At 44.7% G+C, this 27449-nt stretch overlaps 2 protein-coding genes across 6 annotated transcripts in view; both read left to right on the forward strand.

The window, feature by feature from the left end:
- The window catches only part of tdrkh (tudor and KH domain containing), a 35391-nt gene extending 24672 nt beyond the window's left edge, over window positions 1-10719 (forward strand). For 3 of the 4 annotated variants that reach the window (XM_041973177.1, XM_041973179.1, XM_041973176.1), the window contains 6 exons: window positions 932-1107; window positions 4789-4853; window positions 4975-5126; window positions 5209-5319; window positions 7296-7350; window positions 10264-10719. In XM_041973177.1, the coding sequence (XP_041829111.1) occupies window positions 932-1107; window positions 4789-4853; window positions 4975-5126; window positions 5209-5319; window positions 7296-7350; window positions 10264-10319 (615 nt within the window). In that variant the 3' untranslated portion in view covers window positions 10320-10719. Of the gene's footprint in view, window positions 1-931; window positions 1108-4788; window positions 4854-4974; window positions 5127-5195; window positions 5320-7295; window positions 7351-10263 lie in introns of all 4 variants that reach the window. The other variant, XR_006008860.1, reaches the window with a different exon arrangement.
- Window positions 10720-10943: 224 nt separating this feature from the next.
- The window catches only part of mbtd1 (mbt domain containing 1), a 33678-nt gene continuing 17172 nt past the window's right edge, over window positions 10944-27449 (forward strand). Inside the window, exons 1-9 of one of the 2 annotated variants that reach the window (XM_041973175.1) lie at window positions 10944-11112; window positions 11956-12160; window positions 12248-12381; window positions 12478-12592; window positions 12673-12755; window positions 12826-12943; window positions 19790-19924; window positions 19999-20087; window positions 25193-25427. In XM_041973175.1, the coding sequence (XP_041829109.1) occupies window positions 11092-11112; window positions 11956-12160; window positions 12248-12381; window positions 12478-12592; window positions 12673-12755; window positions 12826-12943; window positions 19790-19924; window positions 19999-20087; window positions 25193-25427 (1135 nt within the window). In that variant the 5' untranslated portion in view covers window positions 10944-11091. The remainder of the gene's footprint in view (window positions 11113-11955; window positions 12161-12247; window positions 12382-12477; window positions 12593-12672; window positions 12756-12825; window positions 12944-19789; window positions 19925-19998; window positions 20088-25192; window positions 25428-27449) is intronic. The other variant, XM_041973174.1, reaches the window with a different exon arrangement.

Genomic DNA, 27449 nt, shown 5'->3' on the forward strand with positions numbered 1-27449 from the left:
TGGCGGTAACACAACAGTAACTTGGCGGTAACATGGTGGTAACACAACAGTAACACGGCGGTAACAAGGCAGTAACACTGCGGTAACACTGCGGTAACACTGCGGTAACACTGCGGTAACACGGCGGTAACATGGTGGTAACACAACAGTAACACGGCAGTAACATGGCGGTAACACAACAGTAACTTGGCGGTAACACAACAGTAACACGGCGGTAACATGGTGGTAACACAACAGTAACACGGCAGTAACATGGTGGTAACACAACAGTAACACGGCAGTAACATGGTGGTAACACAACAGTAACACGGCGGTAACAAGGCAGTAAAACAACAGTAACACTGCGGTAACACGGCGGTAACATGGCGGTAACACAACAGTAACACAGCGGTAACATGGTGGTAACACAACAGTAACACGGCAGTAACATGGCGGTAACACAACAGTAACTTGGCGGTAACACAACAGTAACACGGCGGTAACATGGTGGTAACACAACAGTAACACGGCGGTAACAAGGCAGTAAAACAACAATAACACTGCGGTAACGCAACAGTAACACTGCGATAACACGGCGGTAACATGGCGGTAACACAACAGTAACACAACAGTAACACGGCGGTAACATGGCAGTAACACAACAGTAACACAACGGTAACACTGCGGTAACATGGCGGTAACAAGGCAGTAACACAACAGTAACATGGCGGTAACACAGCACTAACATGTGGTAACATGGTGGTAACACGGCGGTAACATGTGGTAACATGGTGGTAACACGCTGGTGACACAACGGTAAGACGGTGGTAACATGGTAGTAACCTGACAGTAAGACGACAGTAACAGTCCAGTTCAGATAATGGTCCAGGACTGCTGCCAGGTTTCTGGCTTGGTTGCTAGTTTTGAAGACGTCTTTCTGGTGTTGCTGTAGGAGCAGCAGCTGGAGACTGTGGTGGTGGGGGACATCGTGGCAGCTCCGTACCGTGACCACAGCACATGGAACAGGGCCAGGGTGCTGGGGGTCCTTCCTTCGGGCCTGTTGGACCTTTATTATGTAGACTTTGGTGACAATGGCGAGCTACCCAGAGACAGCCTCCGCTGCATGAGGTGAGAGATGCCACAGAGGAAGGGAAACACTTACAGGGTTACACATAAGCTTCCTCTCTTTTAGTTATAGCTTTAGAAATCAAAAATGATGAGCTGCAGATGTGAGTAAACTACTTTTATTCACATCAGTCTCCAAAAATCTCCAATAATACCAGAAAAACAGGCTAGATTTGTTGTTAATCGCTCTTTTTTTAAGTTGCTAGAGGGGTCTGAAAAGTGTCGCTAATTTGGCAACACTGATAAATTCCCCAAGACCCGCCTCTTTCCACACATAAGCCAATCACAGTGGTCGTTCGTCCCCGCTCTCACGCACATTGGCTGTCGTCGTCTTTGTTGGTGTTCTTCTCCTTTTCTTGTATTGAGTTGGTTTGAGATTACTGTGAGCTACTGGGCTGAAGAGGGGAGAAGAAGTTTGTTAGCGACAAAATAAATCAGTTAAAACTCCTACAAGAAAAAGACCGGCAAATGTATCGGTCGCCATTGTAGAGTAGATGAAAAATTCACACTGTCTCACATTTTAGTCACAAAATGCCACCATTTGGTCGCAGTCTGGAGCCCTGCTTAGACCTGATCAGTGGAGGGAAGGGAGATGATTGCTTAACGTTATGTTATGTGACACACACATTTCAGGGGGCGGGTGCAGCTCTTACAGCTGGTGTGTGTCCAGAGGATGATGCCACATTTTGTTTCAGCCACAAATCGTTTCCTACATCGTTTTTATTATAGAAATATTATCCACCATTCACTCTGATCATTAAATGTGTATCAACAAGTAAGTCTGTCCTAGATCGTTTTTATAATGTTATCCACCATTCACTCTGTATCAAATATGTAAGTAAGGTTATCAAGACAGAAAGACAGATGACGATCTATTTAAAATTAAATGTATTGTGTCAAATTGCTGTTGACAAACCAGGAGTCCCAGCATGTGTTCTGTGGGAAGCAGGGAAGGCGGTAATGCGAGGTAAAATCATCTCTTTTACATCACATAAAAAAAAGAACGAAAACTCAAAAATATTAGAATTAGAAATAAGAATTAAATCATTAGAAGACGCCTACAGTGCTTCACCAGATGAAGCAACGATGACCCAAATAAGGAAGGCTAGACTGGAATTAAATGAAATAATCAACAAGAGAACAGTCCACACATAGGGACATCTGTTGGGCGGGTGGAGTTGGTGGATTTGCGTGTGTGTGGGGGGGGGGGGACCCCTGTGACTGCCTGCTCCACTAGATTTTAATCACAACTTAGACACCAATATACATTGAGGGCCTCGGGGGGACGGGCTCATAGGATGTGGATAAGTGGACAGGAGCCACCAACGTGGCCCTTCCTCCATCCCCTCCCTTTGTGACCTCCCTCCCCCGATTTTATTTACACGTTAGACACTACCATATTTAACAGAATTGCACTACACACAAAACACACACACTCACACACACTGAGGGAGCCCTGAGGGGGTCCTGCTGCCTGGCAGCAGTGGGACCCACCACCATCTCATGGCTCCTTCCAGTTTTTAATTGCAGTATAAATAGCCCACACTCATGCACACACAAATCAGGCGGGGGGGGGGCGGGGGTCTTCCTACGCCCTCGTGTCCTGGGCTGCGGGGGGTGGAGGTTCGGTGCCGGCCTGGAGTCCTGTGCGGCGTGCCGCTGGGCGCTGTTTGCCCTGGGGGCCGCCCTCAGTGCCGCATCGGGGGCCTGGAGAAACCCCGGGGAGAATGTATGTGGTTGTGTGAGTGTGTGTATGTGGAGAGGGTCGGGTCTGGGGCCCGCCTTCCCCTAGCCTCTCATGGCTGCCCCTTGGGGGTGGGGTGGGTGGGACATGTTCTTGTCTCTGGAGTGCCTAGCCTTGGTGTTGGGTTGGCGTGGCCGGCGGTGGTTTTGCCTGGGGCGGTCGGGCCTCATCGGGTTCCTGGGCGGGACTCTGCTGGGGGGAATGGGTGGCCCTTTGTCCTGTGGGGGGCCTGCTCACCATCGCCCTGTGAAGCCGGGTGCCCCTGCCCCGTTGCGCCGGGGGACTCCAGTCTGGGGGCCCTGTGATCACGGCCCCCTTGCAAGCACACGTTGCATGGCCACACATGCACGTTCACACGTGCACGCTCACAAACGTGCTCGTCTCTCCATCTGCTTCTACTAGATGTTGCTAATGTGTGTATGTTGGTACGTTTCTCTCTGTTTTTATGTATCATGTGGTACTGTGGTAGTTTATATTGTTTTTTAGGTGTGTTTAAAGGCAGCCTAGACAACTGTTATTACACATTTTAATCCTGTCCTTTTCTCCGTTTTCTCCCTCTTCCTCTAACTTCCTGTCAGGTTCGGTACTGACATATAAAGACTAAAGAAAATAAGATTACAATAAAAATAATTAAAATATTATTAGCGGCCATTTATATAACATGTCTCCCTTGGTAGAGCAAATCTGTCAAGCAAAATATGGCACAAAGACCACCGTTCTGTATGTTAGGATGCTGGACAGGACAGGGTAAAAAAAAAAATAGAAAAGTTCTGATGGGGGGCCAGGAGCCCTGACCAGGAAGAGGAGGGCACAAAGGAGATTCATTTTATAAGGTCCTGATTTCATGTAATATTGAACAGATTATTACAACCAAAGTGATCATCTGATGTCAAACAGTGAAGAAAAACGCGAAGCTTTGACTCGTTCTGTTCATACGATACAGTAATGCTTGACGGCGTCCCTCGCTGCTGGTGTCCACCAACGACCTTATGGCCATGTTAAGTTTGACAGCACTAGTTTTTCACAGTGGTATCGGTTTAGTAGTATCGGAGCACTTTTATGAATATGAGTACTGGTACACGCACATGGTATCGGTACCCGATACTGCTATCGATGCATCCCTGGTGTGGACGGATCTACAGTGATCTGGTTGGAGGAAGACGGGTGTCGGATGTTTCTCTCCGTACCCCTGATGATTGGTGAGATAGGTGTGAGCATGGTAACAGCATGATTCTGCTGGATGGCAGGATTAACATGAGGATCAATCACGGAAATCAGCCGTCAGAAGCTGGAGTTTTTGGAGATTTAGCCCTCGTAGTACAGGACGTTTTTACTGTATTTCCTCCTGTTAGAAGGGTTTTCCTCCACTTTTTATCTACTTCTGGATAAAATAACTTCCCAAAAGAACCGCTCCACCACAGAAGAAGAGCTGAAGATGAGTTTACAGACGGTGGGATGGAGTTGTGTTCCTCACGGAGGACGAGGACCTGACTGAGAACCACCTAGCTATTTCTTTACTACAACCTCTGGAAGCAGCTCCAGGAATCTTTGAGCAGATAATGTCCACATGTTGCTTCATGCTTTCTGGAAGTTTCTGTCTCCTGAAAATCATTTTCATCGTGGTTATATTCCATAAAATGTAAAACAGCTCTTCATTTCTTCCAATGTTCCTTCCTGAATTACTTAAACAGAGTCATGCCAGCATGAACTACACAGTTTGGAATTACAGAGAAATAATAATTTCTTTTTGGGTCATTTTCCAGCAGAAACATGAAGACGGATTGCTGTCCTGTTACTCTCAGCGTGACAACATCCAGAGAGAAATGTTGTTTTCCTGCAGAACAGAGGCTCTGCTATGTGATGCTGCTGCTTCATGCTGCATGTTTCTGTAAAAAGCCAAGTCATTAACAGCCTCTGCATCTGCTGCATTAAACTTTCAGGAGCGACTTCCTCAGCTTACCATTTCAAGCTATTGAGTGCAGCTTAGCAGGAGTGAGACCAAAAGGTAAAGGCTTTGTCTTGATGATTTAATCATGACTGAGAATGCAGTGAACTTCATTAGATGCTTGACTCCAGCCTCCTTCCCAGTCCGTGGTGCTCTGACTGGGTTTTATTGCCATTTTCAGGAGACATGTGGACCGAGGCAGCCCTGGATGACTTTGAACGGATGACGTATTGCGCCTCCTGGAGACCCCTGCAGGCAAAGCTCTGCAGTTACTCCCACTCTGGGATCTCCTCCTGGCCCAGTGTCAAGCTGTACGACAGCACTGGCGGAAAGGTGAAACCACCATCTATTTATCCAGATGTCTGCTTCTCCCTTCACATCATATTAGAAAAAAAATCACAGCTGTCCTGTTCAGACTGTAGATATCGGCGAGGAGCTCATAACGCTGGGCCACGCTGTCAGCTTCCAGGAAATGTTGAACGGGAAGACTGACGGGGACAAACTGGGCTGTCTGCAGAGGATGCTGGTGAGTTCATCCAAAGGTGGGAGCTAAATGTGCTTTCTTTTAGAAAGGAAGATAAACTCGGAGGTGGTGGTTATTCAGGTGAAGTCTGGATTGAGCTTGAGCCTCAGCAGGATATAAAAAGTCTACACACCCCTGACCAAATGCCAAGTTTTCATGATGAAAAAAATTACATCAACATAAATAATTTCACAACTTTTTCCACCTTTCATATGACCTATAACCTGTACAACGCAATTGAAAAACAAACCTTTCAGGGAGGTGATGTAAAAATAAACAACTGAGATGATGTGGTTGCATAAGTGTGCACACCCTGATGTGGGTGTGTTCAGATTCAACCAATTACATTCAAACTCATGTTAAACTGGAGCCAGCACACACCTGTCACCAATTAAAGAGCCTCTGATCAACTCCAAATAAAGTTAAGCTTTTCCGACATTTTTGTAGCCACATCTTTCAGCACAAGCCACGGTCCACAGAGAGCTTCCAAAGCATCAGAGGGATCTCATTATTCAAAGATATCAGTCAGGGGTAGGCTACAGAAGAATTTCCAAGGACTTAAATATACCATGAAACACAGTGAAGACTGTCGTCATCAAGTGAAGAAAATATGGCACAACAGTGACATTACCAAGAACAGGACGAGAAGAAAACTAGTCAGGGAGGCTGCCAAGAGGCCGACAGCAACACTGAAGGAGCTGCAGGAAATTCTGCCAAGTACTGGTGGTCTAGTACATGTGACAACAATCTCCCGTCTTCTTCATATGTCTGGGCTATGGGGTAGGGTGGCAAGACGGAAGCCTTATCTTACAAAGAAAAACATACAAGCCCGGCTTAATTTTGCAAAAAGACATCTAACATCTCCCAAATGTATGTGGGAAAATGTGTTATGGTCTGATAAAGCCAAGGTCGAACCTTTTGGACATAATTCCAAAAGGTTTATTTGGCACAAAAAAACACTGCACATCACCAAAACAACACCATACCTACAGTAAAGCATGGTGGTGGCAGGATCATGCTTTGGGGCTGTTTTTCTTCAGCTGGAACTGGGGCTTTAGTCATGGTGGAGGGAATTATGAAAGATTCCACATACCAGTCAGTGTTGGCACAAAACCTTCGGCCTTCTGTTAGGAAGCCGAAGATGATGAGGAACTTCATCTTTCAGCACGACAATGATCCAAAGCACACATCTAAATCAAAAGAATGGCCCAGCCGGAGTCCAGACCTGAATCCCATCGAACATCTGTGGGGTGATCTGAAGAGGGCTGTGCACAGAAGATGGGCAATCTGTCGGATTTGGTTTTGCAAAGAAGAGTGGGCAAATATTCCCACATCAAGATGTGCCACGCTGATCGGCTCCTACCCAACAAGACTGAGTGCTGCAATAAAAGCCAAAGGTGCTGCAACAATATTAGTTTAAGGGTGTGCATATTTATGTAACCAGGTTATTTAAAGTTTATTTCATATTCTCCCCTTTAAAGGCTTCAGTTAGTTTTTCAATTGCGTTGTACAGGTTATAGGTCACATGAAAGTTGGAAAAAGTTGTGAAATTATTTGTCTTGCTGTCATGTTTTTTTACATCACAAAAACCTGGCATTTGGTCAGGGGTGTGTAGACTTGTTATATCCACTGTTTTATATCCCTGATATAAAACCTGCAGGGTAGCGGCCCTGGAGGACCCGAGCCTGACTCCCCTGCGTAAGGGCTGGTTGTTCTCTCACAGCTCACTCCTGGCTCAGAATAAAAAGGGAAAAATCAAAACGATTTTACCTGAATCCTACTGCTGTCCTTTTATGCATAAATTCAACATGTTCAGCTTTTCAGAGATTTCCAAACATTTAGATGTCTATCGTGTATCGGGTTAGGGTGATTTCCGCTATAGGCCGTTTGGCCCAACGCCACCCTGCATTATTCCATCCTTTGGAAGATTGTGGAATGTAGGTAATAAACTTAAGAAAAATCTTGTTTTCCTTTTCCAGGATGATGTAATTGGGGCAACATCAGAGCTGAGTCTATCCTGCATCAGTTTATCAGGTAAGTAATGAGTCAGTAAGTGTGGACGTCCATCCATCTTCATTCTGCTTTATCCTTGTATCTTCCTTTAGTTTTACACCCTTTGATGACCTGCATTGGAAAAAATACCACACAAACAAGACATAGCCATCAATATTTGTCCATAGATGACCTAAAGCAGGGATCCCCAACTCCTATAGGCTCACTGTCCTGCAGACATTCCATGTTTCCCTGCTTCATCACACCTGACTCAAATTAATGGCTCATTAACAGACTCATGCAGAGCTTGTCAGAGAGCCATTTGATGTGAATCAGGTGTGTTGCAGCAGGGAGACAACTAGAGGTCCATTTATACTCTATACAGAAGACGGATATGCAGATGGACGGACAGTTTCGTCCGTCTCCTGTGTCGGTTAAGTACATAATTTGGTCCGTTTTCAGGGAGCTTATCTATCAGTCGCTTCATGCAGAAATGGAGCAATACCACAGAAGAAGAGGAACAGGAAGTGAACAAAAAAGTAGAGTGATAACAAGAACTCCTGTAGAAATTGGGCGAGCGTTTGAACGACTATATGCAAGTGTTTAGGGTGTGTTGGGTGGTTGGAAAGATTTAATTAGATTAGCCTTTGTCATTATACACAGTACAATGAGATTTAAAGAGCAGCTCCATAAATGTGCACACACAATTAAATAAAGAAAGGCTCAGCAATATAAAAATAGACAGAAAAATAAATATAGTTACACAAAATGACTGAGGTAGCTAATGTAAGGCGGTGCAGTGGTCAATGCAAATAATTTATGTGTAAATGCCAGTGCAGTTTGATTTAGTGCAAGTTTGCCTTCAGTATGGTGACAGCCTTGGGAAACAAACTGTCCCGGAATCTGTCTGTTCTGGCCTTGACGGACATAAAGCGCCTGCCAGAAGGCAACAGGGTGAAGAGATGGAAGCCAGGGTGGGTGGTGTCCTGTAAGATGTTGCTGGCTCTGCTGAGACAGCGGGAGGTGTAGATGGTAGTCATGGAGGACAGAGAACCCTCTGCAACTTTATAACAACTTTATAAAGTTGCAACTTTATAGCAGAGTAGGATAGATGGATGGACGGACGGACGGACGGACGGACGGACGGACGGACGGTGGATGGATGGATGGTGGACGGATGGACGGATGGTGGATGGACGGTGGGGTGGATGGATGGATGGATGATGGACAGACGGATGGATGGTGGGGTGGATGGATGGACGGATGGTGGGATGGATGGATGGATGGATGGACGATGGATGGATGGATGATGGACAGACGGATGGACAGACGGATGGATGGTGGACGGATGGTGGGGTGGATGGATGGACGGATGGTGGGGTGGATGGATGGATGGACGATGGATGGATGGATGGATGGATGAATGGTTGGATGGATGGATGGATGGATGGTGGGATGGATGGATGGATGGATGGATGATGGACAGACGGATGGATGGTGGACGGATGGTGGGGTGGATGGATGGATGGATGGTGGGGTGGATGGATGGATGGACGATGGATGGATGGATGGATGGTGGATGGACGGTGGGGTGGATGGATGGATGGATGATGGACAGACGGATGGATGGTGGGGTGGATGGATGGACGGATGGTGGGATGGATGGATGGATGGACGATGGATGGATGGATGATGGACAGACGGATGGACAGACGGATGGATGGTGGACGGATGGTGGGGTGGATGGATGGACGGATGGTGGGGTGGATGGATGGATGGATGAATGGTTGGATGGATGGATGGTGGGATGGATGGATGGATGGATGGATGATGGACAGACGGATGGACAGACGGATGGATGGTGGACGGATGGTGGGATGGATGGTGGACGGATGGTGGGGTGGATGGATGATGGACGGACGGACAGATGGATGGAGGATGGATGGAGGAATGGATGGAGGGACCCTTTAGAAATGAGTGTATTAGAACTGATAAAACATGTATATGAACTCTGTGTAGTGAAGGGGTCCTGGTCCCCACAGATCAATGTCGTTGCTGATCTTGAACTGTATCGTTAGCTTATGCAGGATCAGGTCCTCGGTCGGGGGACTGGGGTGACCAGATATGTCCCACTGAGTGCTGCTGAGAGCAGGGCAGTGGTCATGAAGGCCAGCTATGTAGTGGGATGCCTCTGGAGCCAGTAGAGGTGGTGGTGAACACTTGGACAGAGCTGCAGAGCTCCTTCAGAGACAGACTCCTTCATCCCATATGTGTGAAGGAGCGCTATGGCAGATCCTTCCTCCCTGCAGCAGTTAGACTGGGAACCAGCACGGCTCCCAGTAGACCATAAACACATGCACAATAAAAGTCAGCTGAAAGAATATAAACATTGAGCACAGTTTTCATTTTTCTTTTTTATGTCTAAATGTCAACAACTTAGTTCTGGCCCCTCCTGCTGCTGTTGTACCCGAGTTCCTCCTGCTGGGGACAATACACCCTATTTTACTGGATCCCACCACATTAAACTTCGAAGAATCTTCCATGTTCAGGCATTGCTTTGCCTTCTGACATGTTTTCCTTTATTTGGAAATGGGATCCATTTCGACATGTCTACTCCCATCTCATTCTCAGCTAAGGGATGAGGCCAGTCACAGAAAACCATATCCTTCCACTAAGAGGTTTCCAGGTGTTACTGCAGCTAGACTCCTTCCTCACAAACTTAATGTTTGTGTCTTCTTGGAGGCATCAAGTTCTCAGATATTGGACCAGAAAATAAAATAATAGCTGGAAAGTAAAGATACTACTAATCTGCCTGGAAAGAGGCTCAGGGGCCAAAATCAAAGTGTGCTTGGGGCCTGTAAAGGAGAGGTGGAGTTGAACCCCGGTGTAAAGGGTGCAGCTTCTGGACTGTGTTGGTGTGAATGTGGAGCTGACGGATTCGGTTTTTCCCCTCAGAAGCTGCCTCGCTGTCGGGAAGCGTTGACGATGTTGTAGAGGAGGAGCTGTTCTGAAGTCCCCGTTCTCCAGCATCATGTCCAGCGAGATGAGCTTCTCTCTGAGCACCAGCCAAGCCGGAGCTTTACCTACCCGATGAGCCCGTCAGAGTTCCTCAGACATCCTTCTTTTGCCTTTCTGCTCTTCTCTTGGACCCAGTGCTGCTGCGTTTAAATGAGGGTCCAGACATGAGAGAAGAAAATCAGAACGTTAGCGTTGTGGAAAACACCATGAAGGCAGCTGATGTTTGATTTTTTTCCTTTTTCTCATTGTGTGTTCAAGTTAAAGTTTTATTATATTTTGCTCATTAAAACTACACTAAATATGTTTTGTATGAAAATATAGTATTTACTGTGTCGTTATGTTTTGAGTGTTAGAAATTCCCTATATTACAATAAAGGATTTATTTCACAAGTATAGTTTGCTTTAATTAGTTTTTAATATTTTTCGTACAGTAAATGCTTGTTTTAAAAGAAGACCACGTGGAGTGAAATGTTTTAAGTATATGAAGAGCCTACGCTGTCGCCAGAGATGGTCTTCATTCATCTGCAGCGCAGCGTCCTGTTTGTTTGTCTCGGTCCGTGACCTCCATTCAGCACTGACCAATCACACGAAAGTAGGTTACGCTCGCACATGCGCAAACGCTGCAGATGGGTTTGTTGATATCCTGTTTGGTAGTATTAATTTAGACTTAAGTATTTCATAGCTACATTTATCCCTAGCGTGGGATTTGTGTTTCTTTTCCTTTTTCTGTCAGTTGGACTGAAACGTTGTCTTTATGAAGGGCTGATGGAAGACACAAGGGATTTGGTGAGTTTTAAAACACTTTAGGGCCCCGAGCCTCCGATTCCTGTCTGTCTGAGCTAGCGCTTCTTTGTTGTTAGCTAGTGAGCTAGCCAGTGTTGTAGGCAGCGTTAATTTTTAGAAAGCTGCCCCATAAACACAGTGGTAGAAATCATACAAGCATAGTTTTGTCTTAATTCCAAGAGGAAAAAGGGCTTGACGCGTATATGAAAATACCCGGAGCTTTACCGTCCCTTGTGAGGTAAAACTAGAAAAACAGGTTTCCGCTAGCTTTTGTGCTAACGCTAGTTAGCACGATTAGCATGAAAAGCTGCTTTACCTAAGGTCGCAACCTAATTCCGTCAGGTAGTGGTGCTGTTTGCCCGTCAGGTTTTGTTCAGGATTTCTATGCTGGCGGGCACATGTAGTTGCTCTCATTACTTTTTCTAGTCTAGCTGTAAATGTTAGCACAGCCTATTTAAATTTCAGCTGTGGTGAGCGGAGGAAGTTTGCAGGATGTGACAACAGTGCTCATGTGTTTATCAAGGTTTATCTATATTATGCTTTTTAAAATATACTTTCCACAAGATTTCAAGTTTCCAGGTCCAAAGATCACGAAGCAGATTAGCTTTAGGAAATTTAACTGAAATGTTTTGGGGGTGTTAGAGGTGAAATTGGTCTTTTAAATTATTTATTTATATTGAGGAATTATAATGAGATGTTTTTCTTCATTATTTTTTATTCTGCTTCAGCTGCGATGCTGATTGATATGGCTGATAGATGTGTAAAATAGCTGGGTAGATTCAGCCCTGCTCCCCTCTTTTTAAATAAAGTTTGTATCCCTTATTTTTGAATCCCTTTTATCTGAAGGCTGAACGCACCCCACGTTCAGAGCGGAAGAGGAGAGACTCCTTCGGGATGTTTGATGGCTACGACAGCTGCAGCGAGGAGTCCACCAGTAGCTCCAGCTCAGATGACAGTGAGGATGAGGTTGTGCCCTCCATCCCTGCCAGCCTGCCCATCATCAAGAACAATGGACAGGTCTACACCTACCCTGATGGCAAAGCTGGGATGGGTCAGTACATGGAAGTCTTTTTAATGCTTTGTTGCCACCATATAAGCCAGAAACCAGCTGTGATGATGTTTGTTGTTGGTTCTTCAGCAACCTGTGAGATGTGTGGAATGGTTGGAGTACGAGATGCTTTTTACTCCAAAACCAAGCGCTTCTGCAGCGTGTCTTGTTCCAGAAGTTACTCCTCAAATTCTAAGAAAGCCAGTATCTTGGCAAGACTTCAGGTGAACATACTTGTTGTATATTTAGGCCGGTTGCAAGATTAAAATCAGATTGCACAAATATTAATGCCTGCTTTTTTTTCTTTTTTTTTTTACAAGGGCAAACCTCCAACAAAAAAGGCAAAAGTCTTACAGAAACAGCCTCTCATGGCAAAGTTGGCAGCATATGCCCAGTACCAAGCTAGTCAGCAGAACCAGGCCAAGTCAAAGGCCAGTAAGTAATCTAAAATCAGTCATGATGTTTAATGAAGTGACAGCATTCAGATGTACTCCTCCGTCTGTTTTTTCTGTTAGTCGTCCCTCCTGAGAGCTTTGAATGGGGGAAGTATATCTGTAGCCATAACACGGTCGGGGCTCCTGTCAGCTGCTTCAAACACGTAAGTAAAAGCTGAACTGACATGGTGTCCGTCATGGCTGAATAACTTCACGCCTTCCTTCCTGTGGCAGGCCCCCATGGGGACGTGTTGGGGAGACATAGAAGAAGGAGTGAGGATTGAAGTGCCCAACTCAGATACCAACCTTTCCACCAAGGTGTACTGGATTGCAGAAATCATAAAGCTAGCAGGTGAGGCCACAGAAGAAGAACACATCTGCCAGGGCGGGTGGTTGATGCATGTGAACATGTGAAGATCCAGCCATCTTTGCTCAGAAAGGCTGCCATTACAGCTGCTTTCACACTTACTCCGCAGACCTGGAATGTTCTGGAACGGTTGCGTGAGCCGACACAAATTCAGCCACCGTCTGCGGTGTCTGGAGTTTATGTAGCGAAGAAGAAAATGTCTTCATTTGGTGCTTTAACAAAAGCTTAACACATTTTTGGTGGATATTTACCTTTTATTACCACATTTAAACCATTTTTATAGGGCGGTTCCGGGTATCTACTAGGGGCAGAAGACGTGTATCAGATTGGGTTCAACAGGACTTTGAAGAAGGTTTTTACTATAAAGTGATGCGTCAGAAACTGTGTGTTCAGATATGTCCTGCTGGGCTCTTAATTTGTCTTCAAACGTAGACTACGTCCATTGACAGGATGGAGGAAACCTTGGCGAAGCCTACTTGATAAGAGACCATTTGATAACTTTTTATCACTGACACCCTCTCAAACACTTCAAACCAGGAGCGACTTTTCTAGATGCAGATAACATATTTTCAATAACATGTTGTGTGTGTGCAGGTGGGAGTTTGCTCAGCTGTGTGCTTGTGCACGTGTTAGTGGGGCGGAGGGTTGTAAAGAAAGATGAGGTGGTCAGACTGCTCTCATCGGATCGGTGACCTCGTTTTGTCAATAATGATGCTGATGGTGGATAAAGAACTGTCAGCCCGATGATGAAGTTAGCTTCTGGTTTGTGATAAACATGAACAGTGGTTCCACTGATTTTTATATCTAATTGCGGTTTTTGTGATGAATTGCGATTTAATCTGTTAAATTCCAGCTTCTGTTCAGTGTTCACACAGAAATGTTTTTTCTAATAGGGGTGTCCTGATCCGATATTGATACCAGAAATAGGTCCGATAACAGCCAAAAGACCAGCACCGGATTTAATCGGCCTGCATAAAAAAGCTCCGATTTAAGCACTCTGACTTAACTTTTTTAATCCTTTGGGACGACTTCCTCAGGAAATTCAAAATTCAAGCAGCACAATAGAAAAAGCAGGTAAATAAGCAAACAGGTACAAAAGAGCAAAATGAGTCAAAAGAGCAACACACAGATAAATAAGATAAAATAAAGATAAAGGCAACGAGCCAGATATGACTTGTATAGAATATATATATATATATATATATATATATATATATACATACATACATACATACATACATACATACATACATACATACATACATACTCCAACTTCCAAATATTTTTGGAAGTTGGAGTGGGTTTTTTTTAGTTTTAGTATCTTAGGAGGATATCTGTGTGTGCAGGTGACTATTACTGTGCATAATTATTAGGCAACCTAACAAAAACCAAATATATACCCATTTCACTTATTTATTTTCACCAGGGAAACCAATATAACAACTCAAAATTTACAAATATACATCTCTGGCATTCAAAAACAAAACAAAAACAAATCAGTGACCAGTATAACCACCTTTCTTTGTGAGGACACTCAAAAGCCTGCCATCCATAGATTCTGTCAGTGTCTTGATCTGTTCACGATCAACATTGCGTGCAGCAGCAACCACAGCCTCCCAGACCCTGTTCAGAGAGGTGTACTGTTTTCCCTCCCTGTAGATCTCACATTTGATGAGGGACCACAGGTTCTCTATGGGGTTAAAATCAGGTGAACAAGGAGGCCATGTCATTATTTTTTCTTCTTTTAGACCTTTTCTGGCCAGCCACGCAGTGGAGTACTTGGATGCGTGTGATGGAGCATTGTCCTGCATGAAAATCATGTTTTTCTTGAACGATGCTGACTTCTTCCTGTACCACTGCTTGAAGAAGGTGTCTTCCAGAAACTGGCAGTAGGACTGGGAGTTGAGCTTGACTCCATCTTCAACCCGAAAAGGTCCCACAAGCTCACCTTTGAAGATACCAGCCCATACCAGTATCCCACCTCCACCTTGCTGGCGTCTGAGTCGGAGTGGAGCTCTCTGCCCTGTACTGATCCAGCCACCGGCCCATCCATCTGGCCCATCAAGACTCACTCTCATTTCATCAGTCCATAAAACCTTAGAAAAATCAGTCTTATGATATTTCTTGGCCCAGTCTTGACGTTTTATCTTGTGTGTCTTGTTCAGTGGTGGTCGTTTTTCAGCCTTCCTTACCTTGGCCATGTCCCTGAGTATTGCACACCTTGTGCTTCTTGGCACTCCAGTGATGTTGCAGCTCTGAAATATGGCAAAACTGGTGGCCAATGGCATCTTGGCAGCTTCACGCTTGATTTTCCTCAGTTCATGGGCAGTTATTTTGCGCCTTGTTTTTTCAACACGCTTCTTGTGACCCTGTTGACTATTTTGAATGAAAAGCTTGATTGTTCGATGATCACGCCTCAAAAGCTTGTCAATTTTAAGAGCGCTGCATCCCTCTGCAAGACATCTCACTATTTTTGACTTTTCAGAGTCTGTCAAATCTCTCTTCTGACCCATTTTGCCAAAGGAATGGAAGTTGCCTAATAATTATGCACACCTGATATAGGGTGTTGATGTCATTAGACCACACCCCTTCTCATTACAGAGATGCACATCACCTGATATGCTTAATTGGTAGTAGGCTTTCAAGCCTGTACCGGTTGGAGTAGAACAACATGCATAAAGAGGATGATGTGGTCAAAATACTCATTTGCCTAATAATTCTGCACACACTGTATATAAATATACAGTGTGTGTATATATATATATATATATATATATATATATACACACTGCTCACAAAAATTAAAGGAACACTTTTTTTATTGGGCCTGGCATGAAATCAGTTAAACCTGTCTGATAATTTTCTGGTTGGTTAAGCAGCTGAGGGCATCGTTAATCACTTTCAGCTGTATTGGTGTTCATGGAATTAACAACAGGTGCACCACAGTGGCAACAATCAGAAAACCCTCCAAACAGGACTGGTTTTACATGTGGAGGTCATTTCAAGTTTCTCCCTCTTGATCTTTTTTGGCTGATTTTTCACTCGTGCTGGTTTTGGCTTGAGTAATTATCTCTACTGGCAGTATGAGGCGATTCCTTAACCCTACAGAAGTTGCACAGGTTGTCCAACTTCTCCAGGATGGCACATCCACACGTGCTGCAGCAAGAAGGTTTAATGTGTCTCCCAGCACAATCTCCAGAACATGGAGGAGATTTCAGGAGACTGGTGGTTATTCTCGGAGAGCTGGACAGGGCCGTAGAAGGTCCTCAAGCCATCAGCAAGACCGATACCTGCTCCTTTGTGCAAGGCAGAACAGGCTGAGCACTGCTCGTGCCCTACAGAATGACCTCCAGAGGGCCACTGGTGTGAATGTCTCTACCCAAACAATCAGGAACAGACTTCATGAAGGTGGCCTGAGGGCCCGACGTCCTGTAGTGGGCCCTGTGCTCACTGCCCAGCACCGTGGAGCTCGACTGGCATTTGCTGAAGAACACCAGAATTGGCAAGTCCGCCACTGGCGCCCTGTACTTTTCACAGACGAGAGCAGGTTCACCCTGAGCACCTGTGATAGACGTGAAAGAGTCTGGAGAAGACAAGGAGAACGTTATGCTGCCTGCAACGTCGTTCAACATGACAGGTTTGGTGGTGGGTCAGTGATAGTCTGGGGAGGCATATCCATGGAGGGACGCACAGACCTCTACTGCCTAGGAAATGGTTCTCTGACTGCCATAAGGTATCGAGATGAAATCCTTCAACCCATTGTCAGACCCTATGCTGGTGCAGTAGGTCCTGGTTTCCTCCTAATGCACGACAATGCCTGGCCTCATGTGGCAAGAGTATGCAGGCAGTACCTGGAGGATGAAGGAATTGAAACAATTGAATGGCCTTCACGATCCCCTGACTTAAACCCAATAGAACATGTGTGGGACATTATGTTTCGATCCATTAGGCGCCGCCAAGTTGCTCCTCAGACTGTACAACAGCTCAGGGATGCCCTCACACAGATCTGGGAGGAAATGCCACAAGACACCATCCGTCGTCTCATTAGGAGCATGCCACGACGTTGTCAAGCATGCATACAAGCTCGTGGGGGCCACACAAGATACTGAAAAGCATTTTGAGTTGCAGAAATTAAGTTTTTGAAAAAATGGACTAGCCTGCCACATCTTCATTTCACTCTGATTTTAGGGTGTCTACACAATTGAGCCCTCTGTAGGCTGAAAACTTTTATTTCCATTAAAAGACTTGGCATCCTTTTGTTCCTAAGACATTGCCCTGTCGTTATTTGTATAGATATCCAACTTCATATTGAGATCTGATGTATCTAATGTGTTTCTTTAAAGTGCTCCTTTAATTTTTGTGAGCAGTGTATATCAGAGTGGACGTAGAACTGTTATTCCTGTATCTCTCCAGATGACCGAGCTTGGTCGCTACCAGTGATTCTGATTCTTGCAGATAGATATAAGGCTTGTATATATTTTACAAATTGGCCATTAAGATCCAGCCGCTTTAATATTCTAAATCCAAAAACTTAACTCTGTGGAGACTGCCCAGCTCTGCACTCAGCTGCTGGTTAATAGCTTCTTCTGTAGCGTACGCCTCATACTGTCTTGTTTGCCTGCCTTTTATAAACCGGTCTGATCCTCATCCATTAGTACGGGAAGAGAAAATGTTCAATTCTTTTTCAGATTATAGACGTAAACAGTTTATAATCAATCTTTAGTGTAGAAATATGGCCAGAGGATTGACAGAATTCTTTATTTTTGCTGAAATCGCAGCCTTTCTCTACGACGGGGGTGTTATTGCTTTGCTGAGGGTCCAGTTGAACGTTTCCAGTTGTACTGGAGCAAGATTATTTCTGAAGATCTTCTAGCACTCCTCGGGAAGCCGGCCTGGACGTTTGTTCTTTTCCACTCTGCTGATTGCTCCAGTAACGGCTGAATTTAGTTCCACGTTTAGACTCCATCCAGTGTAGGGGACGTCTAATGTTAGGAGGTATTGATCAACATCGTCTTCATCCACCGTCTGACTGGCAGGACAAAGCTTCTTAGTAATCTCTGAAAATCTTCCCTGTCTCACCGGCTAATTTACTGGTTAAAGGGTCTCTGAGATTCTTTATTGATTTCATTATTTGTCGTGTTCTAAGGCGTCTGGCTAAATTTCTCATTGTCATCGAGCTGATTCATTAAGGTTTGTTTTGTTCATTTTTTCTAATTCCTCACTAAAACCGTTGTCTTTTGATTGCTTTTTTCTGGATTGTTATTCCACATTTTGGTCCTTGTGTTGTTTCTCTGAAGTTTCCTGATGTTTCCTCTAATTTGTCAAATTTCACCTCCTCATGATTTATTGATTTATTTGTAATGGTATATATATATTTAGAAACGGAAACAAGCTTGCTTTTAGAAATGTCAGTATAGAAGTGCAGCATTTCGTCTTTGCTTGGCTACACACAGCTTGATAAATGTGGCTCCAGGTCCTGGTTTCTTTAGTCCAGGTCAGACGCTGCTGACATTGTGTTGTGTTCAGGAGCGGCTGGACTAGAGGACTACGACATGGAGTCCAGGTCCAGGATCCGTCTGTGTGGTGGCTCTGGAAGCTCTAACTCCAGCCTCAGTCCAGTCCTGGTGAAGCTTTTCCTGACCGTCCTCTCCAGCTGCTTCATCCTGCTGCTTGTTCCAGCTTTTCCTTCCTCTCAGCTTCTTCTTGATGAGCTTTGATGCAGCACTTTGATCATCCAGCTTCTTCTGCAGCCGCCTGCTGAGGCTTTTCCTCCTGGTGGAGGGAGGTGATGGTTTCTGTCCAGCTGTCAGGTCAGCAGCCTTCCCCATGATGCTGGACTCTACTGGAACAGACTGAGACCATCTAGATGCTCAGGAGAACTCTGCTGGTGTTTGGATGAATTAACTGGTTATAGGCTGCAACACTGAACCTTTTCACACTATTCTAATTTTCTGAGATTTAGATTTTTGGATTTCCATCAGCTGGAAGCCTTAATCATCACAATTAGAACAAAGTGAAATGCCTCACTTTGCATGTAACGAGTCTGTAATATATTAGTTTTCCTTTTTAAGTTCAATTACTGAAATACGTTCTGCATGATATTCTAATTTCTGATTTTGGCCTGTATTTGCTATGAAACAAAGCAGTTTTTTTAGAGTAGAGAATCCCGTTTGCATGTTTCTTTTTTCCAGCCTGGTTCCTGCTCTGGATCTTTTTTTGCCTGCTGTCTTCTTCATTCAGAATCCCCACACTTCTCACCCAAAAACATCTGCAGATTTGACTGTGTGGGAGATTTCAGGGGGACCATCAGCAGGTGAAGAAGGTTTATCTGGAGTGTGTTCTGTGATGGTTTCTGTGCAGGAGAAAACTCATTTCTGCACCACGTCCTAATCTCCAGCGTTCCTTGGAGTCAGGGGTTACTTGTGACTGGAGTTCTACGTACAAGCATACAGTGTGCCTCATGGAAGTTTGGGAACACTGGAATACTTTCCAGTGCGGCTGACAGCAGCTGCAGGCTCCCTGCTTTCTCTGGCCAGGTGAAGATGTCCCGCAGGTCTTGTATCAATCAGTAGAGATGAAAGAACGACCATCATGATTCTACTTGCTTGCCTTGCATTCATGAGCTTTTTGCGTTCTCGGTGTGTCAGCTGGAACTTTCTGAGCGGGGAACGTCTCAGGAAGCCGCCAGCACCTTTTAAGCTAAGCTTTTGTTGGGTGTGAATGAAGACTACTGCTCCAGTCTTCATCATTTCCACAAGGAACACGTCTTCCGAGCGTTTTGTGACTGTACAGTTTGTAAATTTAGCAATGATCAAACTTCTCTGGTTTTAGGGTTTAAGGCCTTCCTCCGGTACGAGGGCTTTGACAACGACACCAGTAAAGACTTCTGGTGTAACCTCTGTATCCCTGAGGTGCACCCGGTGGGCTGGTGTGCTTCAAACGGCAAACCCCTTGTCCCTCCAAAAAGTAAGTGTAGCCAAAGATTAGTTCGTGGAGCATCTGTTGGCGGATGTGGTAATGATGTTTGCTCTCCCTCCCAGGTATACAGCTAAAGTACTCAAACTGGAAAGCCTTCCTTGTGAAGCGTCTCACTGGAGCGAAAACACTGCCGTCGGACTTTAATACCAAGGTGAGGAACAAAACTGGAGGGACAGCAGTCTGAAAGGACCTGGTACACGGAGGCAGCCGTCCAAATGCCTGTCTGGTGTTCAGTTAGTTCAGTGTTGCAGGTTCAGTCTGAGATTCTGATTGGCTGCTTGGAGCAGCAGCGACTACAGATGTGGATGTCATTTCTCCTCAACATTAACTAGGGTTAGGCACTTACTCAATAAAATCCATTAATCGAATTTTCCATTTATGATGATTTATTTTTATGGTAGAGTGGATTTTTCCTTTTGTATGCCCCACAAACGCTCTCCGTGGCCTCCAGGGTTAGCGGGCTCGGCCCTCCCTCTGCTCCACAACGCTGGCTAAGGCTCTAACAGATTTACAGGGAAGTGAGACGTCACTCCTGCCTGGAAATTACCTGCATATAACCTCAGGGGAAGACATGCAGAGACAGCTCCAGCCCAGAGACGACCTGCGTCAGGGGATTTTTCCCACCCCGGATCCCGTTAGGATAAGGATTCAGATGGAACCAGATCACGGATGTTGATGTGTTGCATCTCTATGCAGGATATGAAGCCGTTAATACGATGGAAAAGTTGGCATTATTTACTTTTTTACTGTCATTCATCCATACAAAATATAAAGCTTTAAGTTTAAAAATCTATTGCATTATTAGAAAAAAATCTATTAAAATCAGAAGTCGTATTTGGTTATTTGATTATTTTTAGGCCCTGTCAGCCTAACATGAACCCCTTCAGCCACCTCCACCCTCCTGTTTAACAGGGTCTTATGTCAGGTCTGGTATGTAAATATAGACGTGTGGTGTCCACTGAACGTCCACAACCTCAATAAAACCTTTTCTGTCTCCAACAAACACACAGCAGGGGAACAAATTCAGCAGAAATATGTCAACAGGAATGATGGATCCACTCTGTTCCCTCTGTCTTCACCTTGTCTTCACTTCGTCTTCACATGTTCTTCACCTGTTCATCACCTCGTCTTCACTTCATCTTCACATGTTCTTCACCTGTTCTTCACCTCATCTTCACTTCGTCTTCACATGTTCTTCACCTGTTCTTCACCTCGTCTTCACATGTTCTTCACCTGTTCTTCACCTCGTCTTCACTTCGTCTTCACATGTTCTTCACCTGTTCTTCACCTCGTCTTCACTTCGTCTTCACATGTTCTTCACCTGTTCTTCACCTCGTCTTCACTTCGTCTTCACATGTTCTTCACCTGTTCTTCACCTCGTCTTCACATGTTCTTCACCTGTTCTTCACCTCGTCTTCACTTCGTCTTCACATGTTCTTCACCTGTTCTTCACCTCGTCTTCACATGTTCTTCACCTGTTCTTCACCTCGTCTTCACTTCGTCTTCACATGTTCTTCACCTCGTCTTCACTTCGTCTTCACATGTTCTTCACCTCGTCTTCTGTTGTAGAAAAATGACCAAGAGTCTGTAACGAGTAAAAGTATATAAGGTTTATTACAGGAGAAGTACTGAATACAGAAGTACTTGAAAGTAATGAGAGTGGTCGTGTCGACTCTTAGGAGACTCTTAGGTGAAGTTAGGAGAGACTCTGGGGAGGCAAGAGGAAAACATTTCTACATTTCTGTAGGAAGATCCTCTTCCTGAAGACGTTGGGTGGACACACAACTCCAAGAGCTGGCGTCAAAACAACCTCACATAGTTGTGTCTCCACCAGAACCAGTCTGAGGGTCTGAGGCAGGACCAGATGAAGGTCATCTTACCCTCGTAGTGAACTTTTAACAGAGCTAGTATATGAAGAGAAGAAACCTTAAACGTCAATTAAAGCATGAAGAGTAAAAATGTACCATGTAAAAAGTGTAATATGGTAACAATCAGTGTAAATACAATTTATACATGAATATAGTAAAGGAAGTAATTATAGGTGTGATTATAATATATATAGAACATAAAAAGTGAAATTTCTTCCACGCTTCACATCATCTTCACCTGTTCTTCGTCTTCACCTCATCTTCGTCTTAATATCGTCTTTACTTCTGTTTACACCACCGTCTTCACCTCGTCTTCACCTCGTCTTCGCCTGTTCTACGCCTCGTCTTCGCTTGTTCTTCGCCTCGACTTCCCCTCGTCTTCGCCTGTTCTACGCCTCGTCTTCACCTCGTCTTATCATGGTCTTCCCCTCGTCTTCGCCTGTTCTACGCCTCGTCTTCACCTCGTCTTATCATGGTCTTCCCCTTGTCTTCGCCTGTTCTACGCCTCGTCTTCACCTCGTCTTATTATGGTCTTCCCCTCGTCTTCGCCTGTTCTACGCCTCGTCTTCACCTCGTCTTATCATGGTCTTCCCCTCGTCTTCGCCTGTTCTTCACATTGTCTTAACATCGTCTTCTTCACGTCTTCACCTCGTCTTATTATTGTCTTCACCTGTTCCTCGTCTTCGCCTGTTCTACGCCTCGTCTTCGCTTGTTCTACGCCTCGTCTTCCCCTCGTCTTCGCCTGTTCTACGCCTCGTCTTCACCTCGTCTTATCATGGTCTTCCCCTCGTCTTCGCCTGTTCTACGCCTCGTCTTCACCTCGTCTTATTATGGACTTCCCCTCGTCTTCGCCTGTTCTACGCCTCGTCTTCACCTCGTCTTATCATGGTCTTCCCCTCGTCTTCGCCTGTTCTACGCCTCGTCTTCACCTCGTCTTATTATGGTCTTCGCCTGTTCTACGCCTCGTCTTCGCTTGTTCTTCGCCTCGACTTCCCCTCGTCTTCGCCTGTTCTACGCCTCGTCTTCACCTCGTCTTATCATTGTCTTCACCTGTTCCTCGTCTTCGCCTGTTCTACGCCTCGTCTTCGCTTGTTCTTCGCCTCGACTTCCCCTCGTCTTCGCCTGTTCTATGCCTCGTCTTCGCTTGTTCTTCGCCTCGACTTCCCCTCGTCTTCGCCTGTTCTACGCCTCGTCTTCACCTCGTCTTATCATGGTCTTCCCCTCGTCTTCGCCTGTTCTTCACATTGTCTTAACATCGTCTTCTTCACGTCTTCACCTCGTCTTATCATTGTCTTCACCTGTTTCTCGTCTTCGCCTGTTCTATGCCTCGTCTTCGCTTGTTCTACGCCTCGTCTTCACCTCGTCTTATTATGGACTTCCCCTCGTCTTCGCCTGTTCTACGCCTCGTCTTCACCTCGTCTTATTATGGTCTTCGCCTGTTCTTCGCCTCGTCTTCACCTCGTCTTATCATGGTCTTCACCTCGTCTTCATCTGTCCTTCACATCGTCTTCTACTTCATCTTCACCAGGTCTTCACATTGTCTTCACCTCATCTTCACTTCGTCTTCACTTCATCTTCAGAGCCAGTAGCAAGAACTTTTAGGGGAAATCAAACTGCGGTAATGTGCGGCAAAAAAATGGAGGCATTAATTAATTAATTAATTACGCAATAACGCATTAACGTGCCCAGGCCTAGGTAAAAGTAACCCAATTACAGTCAGGTACATACGTCCCTCACTGCAGACATGATGGTCGGGGCAACGACGGTTCATGATGCTATTAATGCTTTGGATGCTAACAAAACCTGTGGTATGGAACGCATTCTTACTGCTGACAATCAATTAAAAGAAAACACAGTATTGATCCATTTGAGATATTTGGTAGAATCAATCATGAAAAATTATTTTTTAAATGACTAGATAGAGCTGTTCTTATATTTCTGGTGAGAGTTTAGCCTTTTGGTGTGGCCATCAAACCTTCCAGGTCAAATGGAACCATGTTCTGTGTTAGTAATGGAGTTCGTCCAGGAGGAATTCCATTTCCTTTTGATTTAATGTTTATAAGGATGAATGATCTTATCAGTTAAATAGGGCAAACACTGGATGTCTACTGGGAAACACTGTTGTTAGTCATCTCATGTACGCAGATGACTTGGTCCTTCTCAGTCCATATAGTGCTGGTCTACAGCATATGTTAAAGGTGTGTTCTCAGTATGGCATAGACTATGATATAGAATATAATGCTAAGAAAAGCCAAATAAATATAGCTGGAAGCATTGGGGATAGAAATTCAATCTTTCCTATGTCTTATCTGTCTAATTGTCTGTGTGTGAGAGGAAGTTAAGTACTTAGGTCATGCGATATCTGACTAATGGAGGGAATACAGACATCTATTGACAGCGCTGTAAAATGTATGTTCAACCTAACATGCAGATAAGGAAGTTTTCTATGTGCTCTGATTCTGTGAAGTGCTCCCTGTTCAGAACCTGTCACACAGTTTTTTACTGCTCAACTGTTGAGTATTTAGAGGCTCAGGGTTGCCTACAATGATGCAATGAGGTTGCTACCTGGTGTCCCTAGGTGGCATAGTGCCACCGCATAGTGCTCCCTTGTGGCCACAAGGGAGCCATCTATTGAGGCGTTCTTAAGGCAGCTAATGTTTAACTTTATTTTTCGATTGAATAAGTCAGACAACCACATTATGGAAGCTCTACGTAGCCCCCTGAAAAGGTGCTGTCGATTGACTTCTAACCTGAGACAGCATTGATCTGACAGTTTGTTTGTCTTCTAATGTGACCCAAACTTGTTTGGTATTTCTGTTTTTATACTATTTATTCGGTAAGTTGTATCTATGTTGTAGGCATTTGTTTATATGGACCTGTGTCTGCAAATAAAGTTTAGCTGCTGCTAGCTGCTGGGTAAAGAGAAGGCAGCTGATCCTGGTGGAGGCAAAAGATCAGCGCAGCACGGTTACTAAAACCCCAGAAATGGGTTAGGCAAAAAGACCAGACAGAAAGATGAGGAAGATAGCTGGTTTTGTTGTAGCTGAACGTTCCTGTGGGCGCAGTGTTTAGCTCACCTGGTATAGCAGCAGCCATGTAAACGCAGAGTAGATTCATCCCAAGGTCTTCCGGACCCACTTTCTCATCTACCTGCTGGACAGTAAAGGACACTAGAGCCCACACAATGTTAAATATATAAAAGAGAGTTAAAAAAAACTTTATACACATAACATCCCATGCATGTTTTCCGGTCCATTTGTAGATAAAATATTTTTTCATTCCATTATTGATGACTAATGAATAATGGAATGATCAGTTTGAAAGGCCTGACAAGTGGACTTCAACTGAAGTCAACTGAAAGCCCATCCCTACTTTTTATCTGCTTCAGGTACATGAAAACATGCAGTTCCCCTTTAAGAAGCTGATGCGGGTAGAGGTGGTGGACAAGAACTACCTGTGCCGGACACGGGTGGCGCTGGTGGAGCAGGTGATTGGAGGTCGTCTCAGGCTGGTGTATGAGGAGAGCCAGGACAACTCCGACGACTTCTGGTGCCACATGTACAGTCCTCTCATCCATAACATTGGCTGGTCACGAAGCATCGGACACCGCTTCAAACGGTCAGGTGAGCTTCAACAAACAACACTTCAGAGACCACCATCTTCACAGACTGGTTTCACATGGGATGCAGAGGTAGCTGTTCCCTGCCTTTACAGCCGGTCTTGTGTCGTATGACATGTAAATGTACACTGCACTGAAAGTGAGCTTCAGCACAGCGTGGTGTGATGGTGTCCGGGCTCCAGCTTTGTTGGGCTCTGGCAGATGCTTCTCATTCACGTCTGTGCTGAGATGAATCCCTCCGGTCCAAACTCTACAAACCAGCAGGGAATTCAACATCAAATGTAGTTCCTGTGTTTAAATGGAAGACAGCTTCAGCTTTCATCCTGCTGACATCCTGACATCTTAGTCCTTCTGCGTCAGATGTATTTGGTTTCATTACAGTAATATTATTGATGTTTAAGTTGAAATTTGCAAGAAATATTTGAACTGCTGCAGTGTAAAGAGAATACTGCTGGTCTGTTTAAAGCTGCTGGACTTCATTTAGCAGGAAATCATACTATTTAATCACAATTTAAATTTTGATAACAGCCCACAACTAACATATTTTAGTTTCAGCTGGGAAGCAACCATAAAAATATGTTTCCCAGCTCCAACATAAGTTGTATAAATGTAAATAAAACCAGAATCTCATTAGGTCACATTTTACTCCCAGTAGAAGATAAACAACTTGTTAGATGATGAAACTGATGGAAAATATGAGCTGATAGTGAATCTGATGCAGCAACACGTCTGGAAAAAGTAGTTCCTGGGTGACGTTCGGCCCGGTGTAAAAAGTAGTTCCAGGGTGATGTTCAGCATTGTGTAAAAAGTAGTTCCAGGGTGACGTTCACATGGTGTAAAAAGTAGTTCCAGGGTGACGTTCGCATTGTGTAAAAAGTAGTTCCAGGATGACGTTCGCATGGTGTAAAAAGTAGTTCCAGGATGACATTCGGCATTGTGTAAAAAGTAGTTCCAGGGTGACGTTCACATGGTGTAAAAAGTAGTTCCAGGGTGACGTTCGCATTGTGTAAAAAGTAGTTCCAGGATGACATTCGGCATTGTGTAAAAAGTAGTTCCAGGGTGATGTTCAGCATTGTGTAAAAAGTAGTTCCAGGGTGATGTTCAGCATTGTGTAAAAAGTAGTTCCAGGGTGACGTTCGCATTGTGTAAAAAGTAGTTCCAGGGTGATGTTCAGCATTGTGTAAAAAGTAGTTCCAGGGTGATGTTCAGCATTGTGTAAAAAGTAGTTCCAGGGTGATGTTCGGTCCGGTGTAAAAAGTAGTTCCAGGGTGATGTTCAGCATTGTGTAAAAAGTAGTTCCAGGGTGATGTTCAGCATTGTGTAAAAAGTAGTTCCAGGGTGATGTTCAGCATTGTGTAAAAAGTAGTTCCAGGGTGACGTTCGCATGGTGTAAAAAGTAGTTCCAGGGTGACGTTCGCATTGTGTAAAAAGTAGTTCCAGGATGACGTTCGCATGGTGTAAGAAGTAGTTCCAGGATGACATTCGGCATTGTGTAAAAAGTAGTTCCAGGGTGATGTTCAGCATTGTGTAAAAAGTAGTTCCAGGGTGACGTTCGCATTGTGTAAAAAGTAGTTCCAGGGTGACGTTCGCATGGTGTAAAAAGTAGTTCCAGGGTGACGTTCGCATTGTGTAAAAAGTAGTTCCAGGGTGACGTTCGCATGGTGTAAAAAGTAGTTCCAGGGTGACGTTCGCATTGTGTAAAAAGTAGTTCCAGGGTGACGTTCAGCATTGTGTAAAAAGTAGTTCCAGGGTGACGTTCGCATTGTGTAAAAAGTAGTTCCGGGGTGACGTTCGCATGGTGTAAAAAGTAGTTCCAGGGTGACGTTCGCATTGTGTAAAAAGTAGTTCCAGGGTGACGTTCGCATTGTGTAAAAAGTAGTTCCAGGGTGACGTTCGTATTGTGTAAAAAGTAGTTCCAGGGTGACGTTCGCATGGTGTAAAAAGTAGTTCCAGGGTGACGTTCGCATGGTGTAAAAAGTAGTTCCAGGGTGACGTTCGCATTGTGTAAAAAGTAGTTCCAGGGTGA

This window comes from Melanotaenia boesemani, chromosome 21, assembly GCF_017639745.1.
Source record: "Melanotaenia boesemani isolate fMelBoe1 chromosome 21, fMelBoe1.pri, whole genome shotgun sequence".
NCBI classification, from domain to species: domain Eukaryota; kingdom Metazoa; phylum Chordata; class Actinopteri; order Atheriniformes; family Melanotaeniidae; genus Melanotaenia; species Melanotaenia boesemani.